The sequence below is a fragment of the Hyperolius riggenbachi genome, chromosome 7, assembly GCF_040937935.1.
Source record: "Hyperolius riggenbachi isolate aHypRig1 chromosome 7, aHypRig1.pri, whole genome shotgun sequence".
Lineage (NCBI taxonomy): Eukaryota > Metazoa > Chordata > Amphibia > Anura > Hyperoliidae > Hyperolius > Hyperolius riggenbachi.
In genome coordinates this window covers 114,548,734-114,573,206 of record NC_090652.1, presented here as the reverse complement: position 1 = coordinate 114,573,206, position 24,473 = coordinate 114,548,734, and the positions used below count along the sequence as shown (strand labels likewise).

General features: G+C 47.1%; 1 protein-coding gene across 6 annotated transcripts in view; it reads right to left on the bottom strand.

Moving 5' to 3' along the window:
• LOC137524547 (uncharacterized) overlaps positions 1-24,473 on the bottom strand; it is a 155,672-nt gene that overhangs the window by 5,514 nt on the left and 125,685 nt on the right. For all 6 annotated transcript variants that reach the window (XM_068244542.1, XM_068244538.1, XM_068244540.1 and 3 more), the window contains 4 exons: positions 18,773-18,932; positions 17,473-17,572; positions 10,743-10,815; positions 549-595 (listed from right to left, as the gene is read on the bottom strand). In XM_068244542.1, coding sequence (XP_068100643.1) covers positions 549-595; positions 10,743-10,815; positions 17,473-17,572; positions 18,773-18,932 — 380 coding nt within the window. The remainder of the gene's footprint in view (positions 1-548; positions 596-10,742; positions 10,816-17,472; positions 17,573-18,772; positions 18,933-24,473) is intronic.

Below are 24,473 nucleotides of genomic sequence, written 5' to 3'. Positions count from 1 at the left end.
AAAAAATAATAAAAAAAATATATATATATATATATATATATATATATATATATATATATTTATATATTAATATTTCTCTGTTTGATATCTTGCCTTTGTACTATATTCACTATAGGGTTTACAAGATTTGTAAATTGTCGCATGTCCCAGGTTCAACTAATTATAGGCCAGTAAAGCACCACTTTACCAGACTGAGAGCATGGTGAATCTGCCTAATTTGCACTTTTACTACCAATGGGCCTGATGCACGAAAACACATCATATTATTGCCATGCACAGACTTTGCACTGCAATATATATTACCCTTACTACTGCCACTATGTACTGCGAGTTACTAGCACGACCCGCAGTACTCGACCATCATAACTGTTGCTATGGTAACACGCATTTCACACAACACGTGTTACCATTAGTAGTGAGTGTTACCTTAGCGATGTCTGTGCACGGCAATATCACTGCGCTTTTGTGCATCAAGCCCATTATATCTTTACTAGAGGTCTTTTAGAACTGCTAAACATGAAGAGTAGAAACACACAGCATGGACTTACCAAGATTTTTTGCTGCTGGATTTTTCATTTGGATTCAACTTCTGTATCTGAAAAGGAAATATTTAGTGTCAATTCTTCAAATGAAAAGTAAAAAGACATACAGTAAAATCCAACGCACTTACATAGCCTAGTTGTGCTGATGTAAGAGAAAAGCAGTTGGAATAGCTGTAGACATTGGTGAAATGCAGTGTAAAGGCTTATTCACACGTGCTTTAAAAACATAGTTGTCTTTAACGCTTCACTTAAATGCAGGAAGCGGATCCTATGATAAAAATAGGATCTGCTTCCACTTTTCCCGGACCAGACAAGAAAACTTGTCCAAAGAAAGCCTACGAGGATGGACACTGTTCGCATCTGCGTCGCCCGTTTAGCCCGCATCCCGTCGCCGCGTGATGTCATACTCACACGTCCCGCCGCCCATCACCGCCGCTTGCTCCCTTTAACCCCCTTGCCGTTCCAATTATTGCGGCAAGGGGGCAGCGCAGCACATTTTTTTATTTATTTTTAAATTATGTAGCTAGCCGAGCGCTAGATACATGATAGCCGCTGAGCAGCGGCATCCCCCCACCCACTCCGATCGCCTCCGGCGATCTGCGCAAGCAGGAAATCCCGTTAAGAACGGGATTTCCTGCATGGCTTCCCCCGTCGCCATGGCGGGATGACGTCACCGGCGTCACCGACGTCATGGACGTCGGGACGTCAGAGGGAGTCCCAATCCACCCCTCAACGCTGCCTGGCACTGATTGGCCAGGCTGTGCAAGGGGTCTGGGGGGGAGGGGGTGGCGCGGCGGTAGCGGCGAATCGGCGGCGACAATCGAGTTATGCACGCAGCTAGCAAAGTGCTAGCTGCATGCAATAAAAAAAATGTGAAAATCGGCCCAGCAGTGCCTGAGCAATCCTCCTGCGCATATATACATTCACAAGCCCTACTCCATAGAGCCAAATTAATCCATGCCATGCACTGATGAGGATCAAACAATCCGAAACAGTCTGTATGCATGTTGGATTATTATGGCTCTGTACAAATTAACAAGCTGACACATCATTGCATTCCAGCGGTTCTGGAGGTGTGTTTAGCTTCTAAGGGTACAATGGTTAATTTGCATATATTCAGCAGTGTTGCTCTGGGAGACATCTCAAGCTCACTCCAACCTGAATTATCGCAAATTCTTTCTGTTTTAGGAAAGCAAACTTTTGTTTTTCTTAACATCTTAGTAAGGGGGCTTTTAGGACCATTGTAGTCCCTTACCCCCTCCAATGAGTTCTGGGTCACCATGAGCTTGCTGGTTAGTCTGTGCCTCTCGGATTCACAAGCCCTACTCCATAGAGCCAAATTAATCCATGCCATGCACTGATGAGGATCAAACAATCCAAAACAGTCTGTGGCTTCTAGGACTTTTGGCAAATATTAGGTGGTGTTACTGTTACTTTACTTGGTCTTGCACGGAAGGTATTCTGAGGGTCCTCCTTGTGGGGGCCCTCGATAAACGAGGAGAGGATGGCGGCTGCATCAAGTGGAGGAGGTATGCCAAAGCTGCGTAACTCAATACGCTTCATCGTGAAGGCGGAATGGAGGAGTAAGGGACCGAAGGCGTTTATTGACAAGGTACTGGTGGAGGGGTTGAAGATGACAAAGAATAATTTGTTTGCGATTCAGGATTTTCCTGCACAAGGAGCATATGATGTCACAATGTATAGTGAGGAAGAGGCTTTAAGGGTGCTGGCAGACTATAGAGAGAGCAGGGAGGATTTTGTTAAGTGGCTGGAGTCAGTTACACCGCTGTTTAATGAAAAAGCAAGACAAGTGTATGTTCACATGTATAACCCGTTTGTGGAGCCTGATGTTGTGAGATTGTTTCTGCAGAGATACTTCAGAGATGTGAGTTGGGCAGAGAAGATCTATAATCACATCGGTGTTTATAGGAGCAAGATGAGATTTAATGTGGAGTTCAAGAGGCAGGAAGGGAGCTGGCATGATGTGGTTCACCCACCCCCTGTCTTTTCCATTGCCGGTGAGAGAGGCTATATCACCTACACTGGGCAGCCGCTCTACTGCCGGAAGTGTTATAGTTTTGGGCACGGTGCTGGCAGCTGCAGCTCTGAGGAGAGGTGCAGGCACTGTAAGGAGCCGGTTCACCCAGGCTCCAAGTGTAAAAAGGTGAAGGTGTGTGACTTGTGTGGTCTAGCGGGCCACTTGGCCAAAGAATGTGAAAAGCGGGGGAACACCCGCATATATACCTATGCTGCTGCTGCTGGCTCCTATGGCAGGGGCAGGAGGTGGTCACTGGCTACCCGTGTGGAGCCCCGGGACGCTGAGGCTGACGCCGAAGCTCCCCTTTCTGAGGTAGCTGGAGAGGGCACCAGTGCTGCTCAAACGGGCCCAACCGCTACTGTGACCCCCCCTGTCCCCTCTGCTGAAGAGGTCACTGACTCCCAGATGCTGCAGGCTGAGCAGGCTGAGATGCCAAAGCTGCAGCGTGTCAAGAAAAGGAAACTGGCTGAGCATGTGGATGAGGATGATGATGATGAAGCTGTGGGGAGTGGGGGTGAAGAGGATGCCGTGCCTCCTTCTGCAGTGTGTCCCCCCGCTGAGCAGAACGCTGGTGCTCCTGCCTGTAAGAAGGCTGCTGCTGACGTGGCAGGGAGCAAGGCTGGAGAGGCTGATGTATGTGTACCTGGTGTTGTCCCGTGTCCCCCCGCTGTGGTGAGAGAGGCTGGGGCTGAAGGAAGTGATATTGTGGCTGAAACCCCCCCAGAGAGGCTCCCCGAAGCAGTGCCCGGCTCTCCAGCTGATCGGGATTCCCCTGACGCCGGTGACGTCACTTGCTTAGTTTCTGCTGAGCGGGGCCCGCAGAGCGACAGTGGAGAGCATTTTGAGGCTTCCCTGACCCCTGCCACCAGTACAGAAGCCGCGCCCTTGGTCCCAGAAAGCCAGGCAGATGTGCCTGAACCCTGCAGAGACTCCCAGCGGCCCGCCATGGACGCTAGTAGCCGCAGGTCCGCTGGGAGCAGTAGTGCCACAGCTGCTGATGCCTGCTCAGTCGGCGAGAATAACAGGAATGCAGGCGGGGAAACAGCTGTGCAGTCAGCTGACCCGCCAGAGATTCCTAAGCCCGCCCCTTCTTCTGCTCTCTCGCAGAAGAAACTTAAAAGTTTGCCAGTAAACCCCAGCCCTGCATCCAGTAAAAGCCCAAAAGCTGACACTGCAGTGAGGAGATCCCAGCAAGGGACTGCCTCATCTCCCTCCAAAAATAACGACTCCCCAAGTTCAAAAAAAGGAGGGAAATCAGCCAGCATGTCAGTCATGACCTCAGAGGAGGGAGGTGGAGTTAATGCAAATGAGGAGGAGGAGTTTGAAATGGACCTGACAGACCCTGGGAAGGTGGAAGGTGAAAAAGAGGTGGAGATAGAGGAGAATGATAGTGATTATCTACCACCTTATCAAGAGAGGAAAGAAGCTGTGACTGAGTCTGAAAGTGATGACACCCGTGTAACAAAAATGAGGATCGTCAGTGACACTTCTGAGGGTGAATTAAAGGTGGATGTGACCCAGTCTCCTGTGCCTACTAGCTGGAAGAACACTAGGCCAGCTAGGAGAGTTAACCCGGAGGCACCGGGACCGAGTACAGCTGGGGATTCTGGTCCGGAGGACTGGAACACAGCAGAATCAAAAAAACAAAGAAAGAAGAGGAATAGAAAGACAAAGCAGGAGCCCACCACTGTGGGTGTACGGAAGAGTCCCAGAGCACCTAAGAAATGAAGATGGCTGAGTGTAGGTTGCTTTTCACGTGGTGTCTTTTGGTGATGGTGCTGTCCCTGCTGTCTGTAAATGTGAGAGGGATCGGCTCCTCATACCGCCGGGCTGCAGTCCTGCAGGACCTCGCAAATTTTAGGGCAGATATTTTTTGTCTGCAGGAGTGTATATTGAAGACGGTACCTGGCTCTGGGGAATGGGCAGGGGGCAATGCCATCTGGTCCCCTGCCTGCCAGAGTAGGAATGAGGGCATTGGCGTGCTGTTTAATAATCCTAGCATTAAGGTTTTGTCACATGCCGTCATCATTCCTGGGAGATTGATGGTTGTGAATTTTGATTTTTGTGGCTCCCAGTACCGTCTTTTTAACTGTTACGCTCCTGCAGACAAAAAAGAGAGGGTGGAGTTCTTGGAGGTGCTTAAGTTCAATCTGCCAGGCCGCATTAAGACCATTGTGGCCGGCGATCTGAACTGTATAAGATCGGTTGGGGATCGAGTGGGGTCAGGAGAGACCAAGCTGGACTCCACCAGTAGGATCCTCAACCAGATTGTGACAGATTTTGGACTGCAGGATGCAGCTTTGGCGGCAGGCAGTAGGGACAGGGAATTTACTTACTTTTCGGATACGGGCACGGTTAAGTCACGCATAGATTACTTTTTACTTTCTAGGTATGTGTTGGTTTCTGCTGTCTCTTATCACCAGGTCACTTTTTCTGATCACAGAGCCATTCTTTGTTCCCTGGAAGTGTCGGAGAGAGTGGTGTTTGGGAAGGGAGTCTGGAAGTTGAATGTGGAGTTGTTGGAGGATGTGGATGTACTTGAAAGATTTAGGGTGGAATATGCAGGATGGGTGCGCAGGAAGAGAGGTTTTGTGGATTTGTTGGAATGGTGGGATTGGGTGAAGAGGAGGATTTCTGGCTTCTTCAGGAATCTAGCATATGAGAAGAGGTGGTTGCAGAAAGAGGAGGAAGAAAGTTGGAAAGTAAGGTTGCAGTATTTGGTGAAGATGAAGGAATGGGGGTATGAGGTGGAGGAAGAGTTGGAGGAGGCAAGACAGCAAATGAAGAGAATGTTGACGGAGCGTGGGAAGAGGATTGTGTTTCAGGCGAAAGTGAGAGATTTGGAAGAGGGGGAGTCTTGCTCCCGTTTCTTCTTTAAGAAGGTGGTGTCCAGTAGAGATGTGTTAGAGTCAGTGGTGGTGGATGAAAGGGAAGTGGTTGGTTCCGAGGTGGTGGAAGAGGTGCAGAAGTTTTATGTGGATTTGTATGGGGGAGGGAATGTTGTGTCGGATGTGGAGATGGAAGAGTATTGTGATGAGGTGTTGGAGCATTGTTTGGATCCGTTGGAGGTGCAGCAGTTGAAAGAGTCGGTGGCCACGGAGGAGGTATGGGCGGCAGTGGGTGCCATGCAAACAGGCAAGACTCCAGGTAAGGATGGGCTCCCAGTGGAGTTTTTTAGGTGGGCCTGGCCTATCATTGGTGGGGAAGTGGTGGAGGTTGTCCAGGAGGTTTTTTCTTCTGGACGGTTGTCCCCATCAATGCGGGAGGGAGTCATCACCCTGATTTATAAGAAAGGAGACAAAAAATTGATAAAAAATTGGAGGCCGATTTCGCTGTTGAATGTGGACTACAAGATAGTGGCGAAATTGGTCGCAAACAGGTTAAGGAGTGTGATAGCATCTATGATTGGAGAGGGGCAGACCTGTGCGGTCCCCGGTCGAAGAAGCGCCGATAACCTGGTTTTGTTAAGGGACATGATACATTTTTCACAGGAAAATAAAGTGCCGATGGTCTTTGAGGGTATCGATTTGGAAAAGGCATTTGATAGAGTATCACACTCCTTCCTGTTCGGGGTGATGGCAAAATTAGGGGTCCCTGATTGTCTCCTAAAAGTTATTAGAAGTTTTTACACTGGAATTTCGAGCCAAGTCTTGGTAAATGGGGTTTTGTCCAGGTCATTCCCCGTTTTGTCCGGAGTCAGGCAGGGGTGTCCGCTGTCGCCTATGGCTTTTATTTGTGTGGTGGAGCCTTTGCTGAGGTATGTCCAGCGGGATAAAGTGGTGAAAGGGTTTGTTGTGCCAGGTGGTGGTGGAGAGCAGGTGAAGTATTTGGCTTATATGGATGATGTGTCGTTTGTGGGCGGGTCTCAGGCTGATATTGACAGGGTGAATTTGCATGTGAAGGTGTTTTGTGGAATGTCTGGAATGGCTGTGAATTGGGAGAAGTCCCAACTGGTTTCCTTTGGGAGGCCTGTACCTTTGAAAGTGGAGAAAGTGACGGTGAGTCAGGAGATCAAGGTGTTGGGTGTGGTGTTTGATGCAGAGATGAAAGGTAGAAAGACTTTGGATGAGGTGAAAGGAAAAGTGGTAAGGAAGTTGAATTTGTGGAGGTTGCGGAAGTTGTCCTTTTCAGGGAAAGTGTTGGTGGTGAAAGCTGTGATATTGCCGTTGTTGTTGTATTTTTGTTTGGTCTTGCCTCCTGGCAAAAGGTGGATGCAAGAGGTGCAGAGAATGTTGTTTGTCTTCTTCTGGGGTTCAAAGATGGAGAGGGTGGCACGGGTGACGGTTCACAAGGGTGTGTCTCTGGGTGGTTGGGATTTCCCTGATGTTGCTTCCTTTTTGTCTCTGCACTATCTGGTGTCTGTCCGTAGAGTGTTGGAGTCAGAGGGGAGGGTGAAGGATTTTGTGAGGTACTTGGGAGGATGGTTGTGGAACAGGTTGGGATGGGTCGCTAAGGATTTGAGCAAGCCTGTTGCATTCACTACTACATCATGCTACCAAAAAGTTAAAGGAATTCTGGACAATTTCAATATGGCAGGAGCAGCCTTAACAGACATAAACAAGCAGAATATAAAAAAATGGATAACAAGAAATGATATAATATGTTATATAAAAGGAATGACAAGTGCACAAGCGGAGACAGTATGGAAAAGAATGAGTATTAAAGGAATAACAAACAGGCAAAAAGATGTTGTCTGGATGGCTCTGGTGTCAGCGCTCCCTACTAGGGTTTTTTGCAAATTGAGGGGTATGACTCCCTCAGGAAGGTGTCCAAGAGAAGGGTGTGGAGGGGAAGAGGATGTGGACCACGTGTTTTGGGATTGTGATTTTGCAAAGGGTTTTCGGAGGAAGTTGAGGAAATTTTTAGAGGTGGTGGTGGAGGTTAGGGTCACATCTCTTTCAATGGTGATGGGTGGAGTGTCACTGGATGCAAAGGAGAAGGATAGGAAGGGGTGGATTGTGTTCTCTGTACTTAAGGAAGTTTTGTGGGATGCAAGAAACTTAATAGTATTCCAGAAGGAGGAGTTGTCACTTGAAGCAGTGTGCAACATTTTCTTAGCAAGATTGTATGTGGTGTACCTGGCAGAAAAAAAAGGTGTTGGAGAGGAGAAGGCGCAAGAATTGTGGAAGCAAAAGGAGTGGAGCTCATTGCTCTAAAATGTTTTGTTTTCTTTTTATTGATAAAGAACAGACTGAATAAAAGCCGGCATGATGATTGAACAGTGAAGGAAGGGCAAGATCGCTGCCAACCTGATGGAGAGATCCGCGTGAGGGCTGGTTTTTAAGTGATTTTAATCTGAAAGGCTAAAAAAAAAAAAAAAAAAAAAAAAAAATCCAAAACAGTCTGTATGCATGTTGGATTATTATGGCTCTGTACAAATTAACAAGCTGACACATCATTGCATTCCAGCGGTTCTGGAGGTGTGTTTAGCTTCTAAGGGTACAATGGTTAATTTGCATATATTCAGCAGTGTTGCTCTGGAAGACATCTCAAGCTTACTCCAACCTAAATTATCGCAAATTCTTTCTGTTTTAGGAAAGCAGACTTTTGTTTTTCTTAAAGGGAGTCTGAAGCGATTTTTTAAATAAAAAACAGATACACACCTAAGGAGAGGGAAGGCTCTGGGTCCTACAGAGCCTGTCTGTTCTCCTGCCGGTCCCCGCAGGCTCCCCCTCTCTTGTGGGTTGGGCTGGCTTTGGCAGTCTTCAGAAGCACTTGGGCACATGCACAGTACAGAGCCGCCAGTCTTCGGGAGCCCGAGTGCTTCCAAACACTGCCAAAGTCTCCCACTGCGGGAGAGTCAATTGGAGGAGCCTGCAGGGGAACGAGGACACCGTGAGGAGAATGGGAAGGCTCTGTAGGACCCAGAGCCTTCCCTCTCCTTAGGTGAGTATATGTTTTTTATTTTTAAAATGGCTTCAGACTTGCTTTAAGCAAAATAGCATGCAAATAACCTCAAAGCTTAAACCTGCAACAGCAATCTGTACCCTGACAGGTATCCCAAATCTGCTACAACAGGTTTCAAGTTAATAAAACAACAATATACCTATATTGAACAAAGGACGCTCCTGGGCAAGAAACTAGGTGAATGAGGAGGTTAATTTTAAAGGACACCTAAAGTAAGAGGAATATGGAGGTTGCCATATTTAATTATCAGTCCTCCAAAAAAGACTTCAGATCTTCCAGTCCTGCCTCCAGCGGTATATAAGCTCAAAGACCAAGGAGAGGAGACAATTCATAGCATAGACTGCTTTCGTCATGTGATGCTATGCGCATGGTCATGCTATGGGCATGGCCTGGCCAGGAAGGAGGATGATTACTTTTGAGGCCCCTTTCACACTTACCATGTAACGTTGCGTCATGATACTCTTCCCATCATTGCGGTGGCCATTAATGTCTATGAGACATGCCACAGTACCCACAGTGCAACGCAATGCGATGAAAGTGGTCCAGCTGACGCAGAGGCTGCAGTGCATTGCTGCACGGTGTGTGAGCTACATGATGCAATGGAAGTCAATATATAGAAAAAAAGACTGGCACACCAAGTCGTTGCGTTGCATAAACGTTTGTATTATAGCAAAAGGATAAATCATATGTCACAAGAAATACAAGCAATGGGCTATATACAAGGGAAAGCCCAATGTAGAAACAATGTGTGTACAAAACTGAACAACAGAGGCATATACAAAGGTGGACCTTCAAAACAACATACATACATTTGTTTTCCACATTCACTCTGTCACTGTATTTTTCTGCCAGTACGCTCCTGCTAAAGCAACCACCTGCTAATTGCTCCAGTTTTTGATCTGGCAGCTGCCAGTTTGTAGAGTGTATGCATGTTGTATTGAAGCCTACCTTTGTATACGCCTCTGTTGTTCAGTTTTGTACGCATATTGTTTCTACGTTGGGCTTTCCCTTGTTGTATATAGCCCATTGCTTGTATTTATTGTGACATATGATTTATTCTTTTACTATACTACAAACGTTTATGCAACGCAACGACTTGGTGTGCCAGTCTTTTTTTACTTTGTACTTTGTAAGACCCCCAACGGGTCTGATTTACTGACTGAGCACCCCCTCAGCTTGATCCACTTGTTTTTTCTATTCAGGTGTGCATACCTACATATATTTAATGGCAATAAAAGTCAATGCCTTCACAAACAATTTTAAAATTGTTCAGGGTAGCGGTGTGCATGTGCATATGGCCAAAATTCCTGGACAGTGTCGGACTGGGAGGTAGAAAAACTTAGGAAATCCACCTGCTGACCAAGCAGCAGTAACCCTGTGTGATCACTCCCAATGGAAACCTGCAGCAAGTCTTCACTGTGAGCAGCAACACCTGATTACTACTGCTTGGCCAGCAAGTGGATTTCCTTAGCTTTTCCAGCTCCCAGTCTGACACTGTTCCTGGACGCACTTCCTGTCTGGAAGTGTGCACATTACTGAGGGGTCAGACGTGTCTGATGACTGCCTTAGATGTTCGGGGGGGGGGAGGCGATTTCCCTGTCAGCGCAGTCTGCTGCAGGAACCAAAACATTTGTAATAGTGCAGAGTGATGCGCTGCAGTAGGCTCTTATGCTGCATGCATTTCGCACAGCACCATGTGTAAAAGCCCTGAAGCATTTACAATCAATTTACTATGAGATAGGAACTTTACCAAATACATTTACCTAAGGACGTTTACAAAGCACCTATAACACAATTTTTAATGCAAGCTTGTAATGCTAGGTACACACCATGGAATTTTCTGGTGTATTTACCTGCCAGATCGATTATTTCCAACATGTCAGTTCTGAATTTCAATCGATTTTTTGATTTTCTGATGATTTTTTAGATCTTTTTTCGTTCAGTTCCATGAAAATCGGTTAAAAAAGCCGATCGAAAAAACAATCAAAAAAACTATTGGAAAATTAAAAAAAAAATCGATCTAAATTTAGATCAGACATGTTGGAAAAAAATCGATCTGGCAGGTAAATCTAACAGAAAATTGTTTGGTGTGTACCTAGCATAAGAAATGGCTACAATCCAGGTTCACCGTGTTCTGTAAGAGCCTACTCATTAATATGTCACTGCATTCAAAATCCTTCAAAATGCATAAACAGATGGCCATCTGCACCAGCCCTAATATTTTCATCCACCAACTAAATCTGGCCCATACTCACCTGTAAGAGCTTGCTGTGGGCTAATGTACTTTTTGCTGGATCTGGGATGTTATTCCACCACGTCCTCTTACATCTGAAAACAAAGCAGCGAGTAAATATAAATAGCTTAGTAAAAGCACAAACAAACCATAAAACATTACAGTAGCAATCATGGGTGTCCGCAGAAAATTTTCGAGGGGGGGGGGGGGGCAAAAAGGGGGAGCAAAAAGTGGGGCGGCAATTGTGGGGTAGTGTTGGGGCTACGAAAAATGGGTGTGGTCATGAACCAAAATGTGGGTGTGGTCGTGGGTGGAGACAAGTTTACATGAACTAAGCAATGGTGGGACATTAGATTAGGACAGTGTTGGCGAACCTTTTGGAGGTTGAGTGTCCAAACTGCAAAGTCACTTTACTATCACAAAGTGCAGCAATTTAAACTAAATACAAACGTTTTAACTCATACATGAACATTATGGAAAATCCAAGTTGAAAATAAACTGTGAAGATAAACAATTTCATCCATCCTACTCCTGAAAAATGTATTCATTTTTTTTAGAACCTCCCAGATTAATTTTCTGTTTTAAAAAGCGGAAAAAGTAGGTTTAATGCTATTGTCTCATATGATGATGATTCAGCTTTTTCCATAGTCTCGCAGTTAGCAATCATGTGACCCCCAACAAGACAAATTCAGCAATCATGAGGCCCCCCCATCAAGACAAATTCAGCAATCATGAGGCCCCCAACATGACCAACTCAGCAATCATGAGGCCCCCAACAAGACAAATTCAGCAATCATGAGGCCCCCAACAAGACAAATTCAGCAATCATGAGGCCCCCAACAAGACAAGTCCAGCAATCTTGAGGCCCCCAACAAATCATGAGGCCCCCAACAAGACAAAGTCAGTAACCATGAGGCCCGCAACAAGACAAATTCAGCAGTCATGAGGCACATAAATAGACAGCTTTTCACATAAATAGGCAGAATGCCCCCTTAATATGTAGGCACCTTTCATCTGGCAGAAGTTCCCCAAAATACACTCAATCTGACAGCAGTGGTTCCCCAAAAATAGGTAGCCCCAGGTCTATAGGTGTCCCCAGAATAGGTGGCCAGCGGTATAGATGTCCCCAGAACAGGTAGCCAGGGGTATATGTGCCCAGTATATGTAGTCAGAGGTATATGTGCCCAGTATATGTAGGCAGCGGTATATGTGCCCAGTATATGTAGTCAGGGGTATATGTGCCCAGTATATGTAGTCAGGGGTATATGTGCCCAGTATATGTAGTCAGGGGTATATGTGCCCAGTATATGTAGGCAGGGGTATATGTGCCCAATACATGTAGTCAGGGGTATATGTGCCCGGTGTATGTAGGCAGCGGTATATGTGCCCAGTATATGTAGGCAGGGGTATATGTGCCCAGTATATGTAGGCAGGGGTATATGTGCCCAGTATATATAGCCAGGGGTATATGTGCCCAGTATATATAGCCAGGGGTATATGTGCCCAGTATATGTAGGCAGGGGTATATGTGCCCAGTATATGTAGGCAGGTGTATATGTGCCCAGTATATGTAGGCAGCGGTATATGTGCCCAGTATATGTAGGCAGGGGTATATGTGCCCAGTACATGTAGGCAGGGGTATATGTGCCCAGTATATATAGCCAGGGGTATATGTGCCCAGTATATATAGCCAGGGGTATATGTGCCCAGTATATGTAGGCATGGGTATATGTCCCAAGAAAAAGTAGCCAGGGGATATGTCCCAGTATATGTAGGCAGGGGTATATGTCCCAGAGAAAAAGTAGCCAGGGGGATATGTCCCAGTATATGTAGGCAGGGGTATATGTGCCCAGTATATGTAAGCAGGGGTATATGTGCCCAGTATATGTAGGCAGGGGTATATGTGCCCAGTATATATAGCCAGGGGTATATGTGCCCAGTATATATAGCCAGGGGTATATGTGCCAAGTATGTGTAGGCAGGGGTATATGTGCCCAGTATATGTAGGCAGGGGTATATGTGCCCAGTATATATAGCCAGGGGTATATGTGCCCAGTATATATAGCCAGGGGTATATGTGCCCAGTATATGTAGGCAGGGGTATATGTGCCCAGTATATGTAGGCAGGTGTATATGTGCCAAGTATATGTAGGCAGCGGTATATGTGCCCAGTATATGTAGGCAGGGGTATATGTGCCCAGTATATGTAGCCAGGGGTATATGTTGCCAGTATATATAGCCAGGGGTATATGTGCCCAGTATGTGTAGGCAGGGGTATATGTGCCCAGTATGTGTATGCAGGGGTATATGTGCCCAGTATATATAGCCAGGGGTATATGTGCCCAGTATATATAGCCAGGGGTATATGTGCCCAGTATATATAGCCAGGGGTATATGTGCCCAGTATATATAGCCAGGGGTATATGTGCCCAGTATATGTAGGCAGGGGTATATGTGCCCAGTATATGTAGGCAGGTGTATATGTGCCCAGTATATGTAGCCAGAGGTATATGTGCCCAGTATATGTAGCCAGGGGTATATGTGCCCAGTATGTGTAGCCAGGGGTATATGTGCCCAGTATGTGTAGGCAGGGGTATATGTGCCCAGTATGTGTAGGCAGGGGTATATGTGCCCAGTATATATAGCCAGGGGTATATGTGCCCAGTATATATAGCCAGGGGTATATGTGCTCAGTATATATAGCCAGGGGTATATGTGCCCAGTATATATAGCCAGGGGTATATGTGACCAGTATATATAGCCAGGGGTATATGTGCCCAGTATATATAGCCAGGGGTATATGTGCCCAGTATATATAGCCAGGGGTATATGTGCCCAGTATATGTAAGCAGGGGTATATGTGCCCAGTATATGTAGGCAGGGGTATATGTGCCCAGTATATGTAGGCAGTGGTATATGTGCCCAGTATTTATAGGCAGGGGTATATGTGCCCAGTATATGTAGGCAGGGGTATATGTGCCCAGTATATATAGCCAGAAGTATATGTGCCCAGTATATATAGCCAGGGGTATATGTGCCCAGTATATGTAGGCAGGGGTATATGTCCCCAGAAAAAGTAGCCAGGGGGATATGTCCCAGTATATGTAGGCAGGGGTATATGTGCCCAGTATATATAGCCAGGGGTATATGTGCCCAGTATATATAGCCAGGGGTATATGTGCCCAGTATATGTAGGCAGGGGTATATGTGCCCAGTATATATAGCCAGGGGTATATGTGCCCAGTATATATAGACAGGGGTATATGTGCCCAGTATATATAGCCAGGGGTATATGTGCCCAGTATATGTAGGCAGGGGTATTTGTCCCCAGAAAAAGTGACCAGGTGTGCCCCAGCAGGAGGGGAGCAGCACAGAGAAGAGGGAGAGCTATGGGCACTCACCTTAGGGGGCTCTCCCTCCCTCACTCTCCCCTCCAGAACGAAGTGTGCAGCGGTTGGGCAGCGGGCGGAACTTACCTCGTCTCGTCGCACGCGCCGGATGGATTAGCCGCTACTCTGGTCTGATACAGACCAGAGTGCGGCACCAGAACTTCCGGCGCAGGAGCGAGACGAGGTAAGTTCCGCCCACTGCCCAGCCGCTGCACACTTCGTTCCGGAGGGGACAGCGAGGGAGAGAGAGCCCCCTAAGGTGAGGGAAGGGGGGGGGGGGAGACGTCCGCCCTTCCCCACTGTGCCCATAGCTCTCTCTCTTCTCTGCGCTTCTCCCCTCGACCCCTCCTGCTGGCTGCACGGGCACGCGGCCGGGGGGGGGGGGGGGGGCGTCGGGGCAGCGGGCGGCCAGGGTCGGGCGGATGCCCGGTTTTGCCGTATGTGCGGACGCCCATACAGCATGTAGCAATCTGTGAGCCACTTGCTCTATGATTAAGATACATTCAAAATGCTAAATTTAGTGTAAGAATTTATTATTAAGAATTTACATCTTGTGCAGCACTTTACAGAGCCCATAGTTATGTCACTAATTGTCCCTCAGAGGTGCTCACAATCCAATCCTAATATAATCATCAGGTTTGGGGAAGTACCAGCCTCTGGGCACACAGCCCAGAGGGCGCACTTGTGCCTCCACGAGTGCCCCCCTTGCCTGGCCATATGCACAGCGGAGCGCGTACAACTCGCCTGTCAGCGTTGCTGGGATCCTCACCATGTTGCACAGTTCAGCATCTTCTCTCTATGATGCCCTCTAGTGGCATCTCTCATTACTGTGCCACTGGAGGAGTCAGAGAGGAGACGCTGTGACTGTACAACATGTTGAAGATCCCGGGCGGTAACAGGGGAGTTGTTCCTGCACACTCCACCCCACACCGCTATGCATATGGGGGTAGGGCAACCTAATACTGGGGGGCAGTGGCACATCCGGCTATCTATACTGAGTTCTGGTGGGGGGGGGGGGCTACCTAATATTGAGGAGGGGGGGGGCACATCTGGCCATTTGTACTGGGGGCTGCCTTATACTGGGGGTACATCTGGTTATCTTACCTGAGGAGGGGGGCTACCTAATACTGGAGGTACATCTGGCTATTGGGGATATCTAATACTGGGAGCACATCTGGTTACCAATACTGAGGGGACCTGCCTAATAATGGAGGCACATCTGGCTATCTAAAGCGGGGGGGGGGGGGGGTGTCCAATCTAATAATGGGGGCACGTCTGGCTATCTACACTGGGCATGCACAATAAGGGGATACGAGGGGGTGGGGGGGGGCAGAATATTTGCCTGATAGTCATACTCCAATATCCCTAACTTAGTCTAAAGGTCCGTACAAATACCTGACTTAAGTAGGCTGAGGAGGCCGATAATCAGACCTGTGTACGGCAGCCCTTGGCCCCTGAGTGATCCGCCCAGTGATGACTTTTTCTAACACGCACCAATGTAAATCACTGACTATGTGATTGTATTAAAAAAAATGTTTACCTATAGGGGAATCAAATTTTCTTTCAGGATCATCATAGTATTTCCTGTACAGTCTAATATCACTACGGTGCTCATTGATTCTGACACGAACTGGTTTCGAAGTCCGACCTACGTAGCCTATCCCACCACATGGGCATTTCAAAAAATAAACTACATTAGAAATAAGGCAGGAAAAATCGCCATTCGTTTTAAATGTAATGGCCTCCATGGGATGTCTAACGGGGTCATTCTTGATGATACTAGAACAGTTATGTTAGTGTGTGTTGGTAAAAGTAACTACTGGCGAAGGGAAGGATGGACAGACTTGCTTAGATGTGAAAGCAGATGGATCGATAGGCTGAGTACACTGACTCCTCCTAACGGACTCAATAATGATTTCAATATGAAATGTTTTCTATAACTCTTTTGCACTGTTTCTTTAAATTATCCTCTCTTTCTCTTTCAAGGTTGTGCCCGCCGGGGGCGTGCTTATGTATGTCAGAGGTTTTAAATTGTGAGCACTAGCTGTATCTGGTAACACTTGATAAAGGCCTGCTCGCCTAAACGTTGTATTTTTGCTACTATAGTATAATAAATTATTGCTACAATTGCACAAAATCCAGGTTTGAGACCCAGTCATCCTTTCTCTTTGCTGCAATGACCTGCACCTCTGGTGAATATGGGTGTGTACTGGTCGACTCCCTGGTGCTTAATTTAAGCCAGTGGTTCTCAACCTTTTCAGCACATGTACCCCTTTGTGGTTTATCCAAAGTGGGTGTGTCCATGACATGATGTGGGTGGAGCCAAATACTAGCCAAATACAGGTAGTCCCTGGTTAACAAATGAGATAGGGACTGTATCCATAATACACTCAGCAAGCAAGTTCCAGTTAAATTCAGCAGCGCCAGTTCAAAAATCTTGCTGAACATGCTATGCTCCATTGAATTTACCTTTCAAAGTACCAGGCGCTCATGCAGGAGATGAGCAGCAGCACTGTGATTGGCTGTCACAGCAGTGCATACTATGTGTTCTCTCTGTCTAAGCCCACCGGCACCACCAGCAGCCCGCCGGCAGTGCGCTATTAGCCTGCTGGCTGTTCTGGATTGGGCAATGGTCCTGTCACTTTTATGGAAACAGGACCATTGTCCAATCCAGATCTGCCAGTATGCTAATAGCGCGCTGCTATTGGCCGCGATGGTGGTGCGGGTGGGCTAAGGCAGAGATAACACGTAGTAGGCGCAGCTGTGACAGGCAGCTTTGCCGGCCAATCACAGTGCTACCGCTCATCTCCTTCACGAGCGCCCGGTACTTTGAAAGGTAAATTCAATGTAGCATAGCATGCGCAGCGGGATTTTCTAACTGGCAATGCTGAATTAATTGTAGTTGCTGCAGCGACGTCCGCCATTTTGACTAAGGCCCCTGGGGGACCCCCTGACAAGTGCAAATGTACCCACAGGGTTCCGCGGATCCCAGGTTGAGAACCACTGATTTAAGCAGTTTGAGCTGTTGGACTTCTTTTCTCTTGGGGTAAGGTAAGTGTTCTGTGTGAGAGTAGGGACAGGTTAAGTCATAGTCTAATATTGGCAAATTTTACTGATATTTCACTATATGAATTAAATAGTAGAATATCGGTAAATTTACCAATATTCTACTACCAGCTATTTTCTGAGCCCTTTCTAACAATATTTTTTGTCGTTAAAACCTGCGTCCATATTACCTTGCACCGTTTACAAATGTACGCCTTGCCTATCCTGTTTATGTTCCTGAAAACCCGCTAAGCAACAGAGAAAGTCAGTAACAGTCATTCAAGTATGACATTTAAATAGCATTTGTACTACTGTTACCTGATAAGGCCAATGTAGCCAATAATGATGAGGAACAGGATTGTTATGCAGATTACTGGGATAAGGACAGCCTTCAGATCCAGTATGGTGAGGCTGTAATCTGTGCACAGGAGATGGTTATCATTAAGTGACAATGTAATATTAACGTAACACAGTTTTGTTCATTCTGTCACTGAGGATCAGTATATTCATATTTTATTTTCCATTCCATCACATAGAAAGTACAACCACGTGTGTTTCCTTTGTAGTTTACGATAGTGTGGGGAAGGGTTAATAGAATATTTTAAATTATGTATACCACTACTATTACTGCAACCACAATACTGGCCTACTACCTATGAGCCGTAACGCCCCCTTCAGGCAGCTAGGATCATTTATTCCTCCCATTGCTCCTCCTCTGACTCCCCTCTGTAAACCCACTGGGTTCCTATCCGCTGCAGAATCAGCTTCAAGATTATGTGCCTGGCCTACAGAATCTTGGCTTGTCCACAAATATTTATGAAGCCGCCCCCCTCGGGTCCTCCAACGATCTTTGCCCCGCGCATTTCCCACTCCTATGTGTTCCTGCATGACTTCTGGAGAGCCGCCCCCAACCTGTGGAACTCCCTCCCACCTCCCATCAGACTCGCTCCATCCTTCAAACAAGCTCTCAAAACACCACCATTTAAAGTTGGCCTACCCACCCTCTACCAAGCCATAACTCCCTCCACTGTACACCTATTCTACAGCCCTACCCAGTGTGTCCCTAGCCCCTCCTCTTAGATTGTAAGCCTTCGGCAAGGTCCTTCCTAGTGTATCTTACGTGATCATGCACCCTCATCACTTGCACCTTCCTATGGACAGGACAGTCTCAGACTTACTGTTCTCTGCAACCAGCTCCCAAGTTGCACGATCATGTGTCATGTTTTTGTTTTATAACCTTGGGCTACGTTATGTCTACCTACCATCGAATGTATCCCTATTTACTGTGCAGCGCTGTGTCATATGCTGGCACTTTATAAATACAATAAATAATAATAATAATAATCCACAGATACACACCTGGCTGCCCACTCTGATCCTGTAACGAACTGTGCCTGAGCACCCAGCGCATTACCCACTCCCATGCACGACTCCAGGACATCTCTAGAGCTGTCTCCACTCTCTGGAACTCCCTTCCATCCTCCATTAGGCTCACCTGCTAGACCTTGCCCCGACTATGAGCTAACCCATCTGACCCCACATTCATAATCATCAAAAAGTTCTCCATTCAAATCCATGTCTCTGCATGAATTCATTCGTAAATATAGAACAAAATTACCGTTTCTCCACGTGACTTCTGGGCTCCATTCACTCCACGGTCCTTCAAACCCCCTTCTAGGCTTGGATCTCACCCGCGCTATAAAATCTTCTCCCCAACTGAACTGCCTCTTACCGAATTTATATTGGGGCTCCACTTGTTCAAGGTCATCAATTTTTACCTAAAGAAATACACATATTTGGTCACTAAATATTTACTTTGCAGTTTACTTATAGTAGTCTAATAATCAATAATAGTTCATATTTCCCTGAAAGCAAACCTGATCTGAGAGGGTACAGAGGTGCCTGGTGCATCACTGATCATTTACTGTTATATGCTCCTTTTTGTTACCCGAGGAAGCAGGATTATACCTGTGAAACGTGTTGCAACACTTTGTGGAGTATATCAATAAATGTATGTCTTTTGAAATTGACAGTTTTTGTGTCTGCTTATAGGAGGTAAGTTCACCACTGCCTTCCAAGCATTTTTAACTATTTTAGCCAATTTTATCCTTTTGGCGCCTCTGTTTACTATAATGATCTGAGAGGGATATGGAGGCTGACATTTATTTCTTTAAAACTTAACAGGTCTGTTGAGGACAGAACATCAAAGACAACTTTTCAGTTTTTTAAGAATCCAGAAGGGGGCACAACAGTGGCTCACCAAAATTAAATCTACCATGTGTAGTAGCCTCCCTGGCGGTAAGCACGACCTGAGCTCGGGCTTGGAGAGATGAGCTGCGAGCGGTAAGCCTGAGCTCAGGTCGGGCTAGGGAATTCCCTGCCTTTTAGGAGTCCCGCACGCGGTCGTTGCTGCGCAGCGGGACTCCAGCATCTCCCCCGGCCTTTCTGCGTACATCGCTGGCCGCCAGAATCCCCATAGCCCCGCTCTTGTTCCGCGGACCCGGCGGCCAATCAGAGCGGCGGCGTGACGTCATGGGGCAAAAATTTAAAGTGGCCCTGAAGAGTTGCACAAGACAGAAGAAAAAAAAAACGATCTGCATGTGTTTTACATATATATATAGTGTGTGTGTGTGTGTGTGTGTGTGTGTATACATACATACATACGTACATGTATGTATGTATGCATACATACATACATACATACATACATACATATATATATATACATATATATATATATATATATATATATATATATATATATATATATACACACACATACACATACATACATACACACAGCATATATACATACACACGTGTATACATATTAGCATGTCTAATTTCTCCTCATTTCTCTATAAATCACAAAATTTGATCTCTCCCGTGTCACCTGACTGCCAAGGCAGAGATGGCAGATAAGCTACTTTTAAAGCACAGGATGACAGTATATCCAATTAGTTAACGATTTTTGTCTGGATTCTGACTACTCTCTGCCTAACTTATTTGTACAGTTTCACAATTTTTAAAGTTTATTCATAAATTTTATTAAATCAACAAATTTGTGTTCCAGTCTTTTATTTATATGCAGAATGTCTACCAGGCTTTTATTCAGACATATTTTGGTGAGTTAGGACTGAAAAATTGAAGGTCTAAAATTCTTGAAATAAATGTACCGCTTTTGACTCATAATTCCAGACAGAAATGCACCGCCAGGGAGGTTAAAGGGAACCCGAAGTGAGAGGGATATGGAGGCTACCATATTAATTTCCTTTAAACAATACCAGTTGCCTGGCAGTCCTCCTGCTCCTGTGTCTATTACTTTTAGCCATAGACCCTAAACAAGCATGCAGCAAATCAGGTGCTCTGACTGGGTTTACTGGATTAGCCATATGCTTGTTCCAGGTTTTTCACTCAGACACTACGTATGCCAGAAAATCAACAGGGCTGCAAGGAAACTGGCATTGTTTACAAGGAAAGAAATATGGCAGCTCCCATATACCTCTCACCTTGGGTTCACTTTAAAGACATAAGTGATACTAAGAATCTTTCAACATGGTGGCAGATCAAATTTATGGCCACCTTAATTGATTCAGGAACACCGCAAGTTAAAACAATGCCGGACTTGTGGCTGCCTGAGGGCCCTTTTCCACTAGAGCGATTGTGATTGCTGAATCGCAAAATCGCAAATCGCTAGTGATTTTTAAATCGCTAGAGTTGTTACTTTATCATAGAAATCACGAGAAGTATTTTCCACTACAGTGATTCGATTTGGAAATCGCTAATCGCAAATCGCAATCGCTTGCTGGAGCGATTTTTACAATGGTAATGCAATGCAAATCGCAATCGCATAACAGAATTAGTGAAAAATCGCAATCACTGGCGTTTGTGATTGCGATTGCTAGTGGAAAAGGGCCCTAAGCCTGATGGCCAGCGGCTCCCGTGCACAGCTGAGTTCCGTACATTGGTCAGGAGTCATTTCCTGACCCCCTGATCACTGTGAGCCAATCACAGTGATCAGGAAGAAGTGAATTGAAAAAAAGGCTCTTGGGCCAGAGTCTGCTGTCCCAAAGTAGTTAAAGATGGCCATCATTGATACAATCTTGATTGTACAATCTTACCAAATCTATGTTATAAACTGAGTAAATATGTTTTGAGTGGATATTTTAGGTAGTTCTTCATATTACATAGAAGTGGTTAGACTGAGCCAGTCGGGAACTACTGCTCATGGATGGCTAGGGCTGCACATGCACAGTAGTCAGTGGCTAACAGGGCTGACTGCGAGAGAATGGACAGAACCGGATGGACACAGAGAGAGCCCATGGACTACAGGGGGCTGGAGGAAGCGCCAGGTAAGTATAAATCCTTTTGTTTGAAATGTCTCAGGTTTAACCACTTGAGGACCGCCCCCAGCCGATGGGCGGCGGCAAAGTCCGGGCCCAAACGACCGCAATATGCCCATCGGCGGGGGCGGCTGCGGGAGTGGCTATGCGGCGATCGCGTCATTCGTGACGCGATCAGCTGCCGGGGACTCGCTCCGCCCACCGCTCGTAGTAACCCGCCGGCCGTTCGGAAGCGCCGGCGGGTTACTAGCACCCGGATCGCCGCTGCACGTATGTATAATAGGCTTTGTAATGTATACAAAGCCTATTATACTGGCTGCCTCCTGCCCTGGTGGTCCCAGTGTCCGAGGGACCACCAGGGCAGGCTGCAGCCACCCTAGTCTGCTCCCAAGCACACTGATTTCCCCCCCCCCTGCCCCCTGATCGCCCACAGCACCCCTCAGACCCCTCCCTGCCCACCCCCCAGACCACTGTTTGCACCCAGTCACCCCCCTAATCACCCATCAATCACTCCCTGTCACTATCTGTCAACGCTATTTTTTTTTATCCCCCCCCTGCCCACTGCCCCCTCCTGATCACCCCCCCACCCCTCAGATTCTCCCCAGACCCCCCCCCCCCCCCCCCGTGTACTGTATGCATCTATCCCCTCTGCTCACCTGTCAATCACCTGTCAATCACCTGTCAATCACCCGTCAATCACCCCCTGTCACTGCTACCCATCAATCAGCCCCTAACCTGCCCCTTGCGGGCAATCTGATCACCCACCCACACCAATAGATCGCCCGCAGATCCGACATCAGATCACCTCCCAAGTGCAGTGTTTACATCTCTTCTCTCCTCTAAACACCCACTAATTACCCATCAATCACCCATCAATCACCCCCTATCACCACCTGTCACTGTTACCCATCAGATTAGACCCTAATCTACCCCAATCACCCGCCCACACGCTCAGATTGCCCTCAGACCCCCCCTTATCAATTCGCCAGTGCAATATTTACATCTGTTATTCCCTGTAATAACCCACTGATCACCTGTCAATCACCTATCAATCACCCCCTGTCACTGCCACCCATCAATCACCCCCTGTCACTGCCACCAATCAATCAGCCACTAACCTGCTCCTTGCGGGCAATCTGATCACCCACCCACACCAATAGATCGCCCGCAGATCTGACATCAGATCACCTCCCAAGTGCAGTGTATACATCTCTTCTCTCCTCTAAACACCCACTAATTACCCATCAATCACCCCCTATCACCACCTGTCACTGTTACCCATCAGATTAGACCCTAATCTGCCCCTTGCGGGCACCCAATCACCCGCCCACACGCTCAGATTGCCCTCAGACCCCCCCTTATCAATTCGCCAGTGCAATATTTACATCTGTTATTCCCTGTAATAACCCACTGATCACCTGTCAATCACCTATCAATCACCCCCTGTCACTGCCACCCATCAATCACCCCCTGTCACTGCCACCCATCAATCAGCCCCTAACCTGCCCCTTGCGGGCAATCTGATCACCCACCCACACCAATAGATCGCCCGCAGATCCGACATCAGATCACCTCCCAAGTGCAGTGTTTACATCTCTTCTCTCCTCTAAACACCCACTAATTACCCATCAATCACCCCCTATCACCACCTGTCACTGTTACCCATCAGATTAGACCCTAATCTACCCCTTGCGGGCACCCAATCACCCGCCCACACGCTCAGATTGCCCTCAGACCCCCCCTTATCAATTCGCCAGTGCAATATTTACATCTGTTATTCCCTGTAATAACCCACTGATCACCTGTCAATCACCTATCAATCACTCCCTGTCACTGCCACCCATCAATCACCCCCTGTTACTGCCACCAATCAATCAGCCCCTAACCTGCCCCTTGCGGGCAATCTGATCACCCACCCACACCAATAGATCGCCCGCAGATCTGACATCAGATCACCTCCCAAGTGCAGTGTATACAGCTCTTCTCTCCTCTAAACACCCACTAATTACCCATCAATCACCCCCTATCACCACCTGTCACTGTTACCCATCAGATTAGACCCTAATCTGCCCCTTGCGGGCACCCAATCACCCGCCCACACGCTCAGATTGCCCTCAGACCCCCCCTTATCAATTCGCCAGTGCAATATTTACATCTGTTATTCCCTGTAATAACCCACTGATCACCTGTCAATCACCTATCAATCACCCCCTGTCACTGCCACCCATCAATCACCCCCTGTCACTGCCACCCATCAATCAGCCCCTAACCTGCCCCTTGCGGGCAATCTGATCACCCACCCACATCAATAGATCGCCCGCAGATCCGACATCAGATCACCTCCCAAGTGCAGTGTTTACATCTCTTCTCTCCTCTAAACACCCACTAATTACCCATCAATCACCCCCTATCACCATCTGTCACGGTTACCCATCAGATTAGACCCTAATCTGCCCCTTGCGGGCACCCAATCACCCGCCCACACCTCAGAACGTCCTCAGACCCCAGCCCTGATCACCTCGCTAGTGCATTGCTTGCATCTATTTCCCCCCTCTAATCACACCTTGAGACACCCATCAATCACCTCCTGTCACCCCCTAGCACACCTACCCATCAGATCAGGCCCTAATTTGCCCTGTGTGGGCTCCTGATCACTCGGCCAAACCCTCAGATCCCCCTCAGACCCCCTTCCGATCACCTCCCCAGTGCATTGATTGCATCTATTTTCCCCTCTAACCGCCCCCTGAGACACCCATCAATCACCTCCTGTCACTCCCTAGCACTCCTATCCATCAGATCAGGCCCAAAACATCCTGTCATCTAAGAGGCCACCCTGCTTATGACCGGTTCCACAAAATTTGCCCCCTCATAGACCACCTGTCATCAAAATTTGCAGATGCTTATACCCCTGAACAGTCATTTTGAGAAATTTGTTTCCAGACTACTCACAGTTTTGGGCCCGTAAAATGCCAGGGC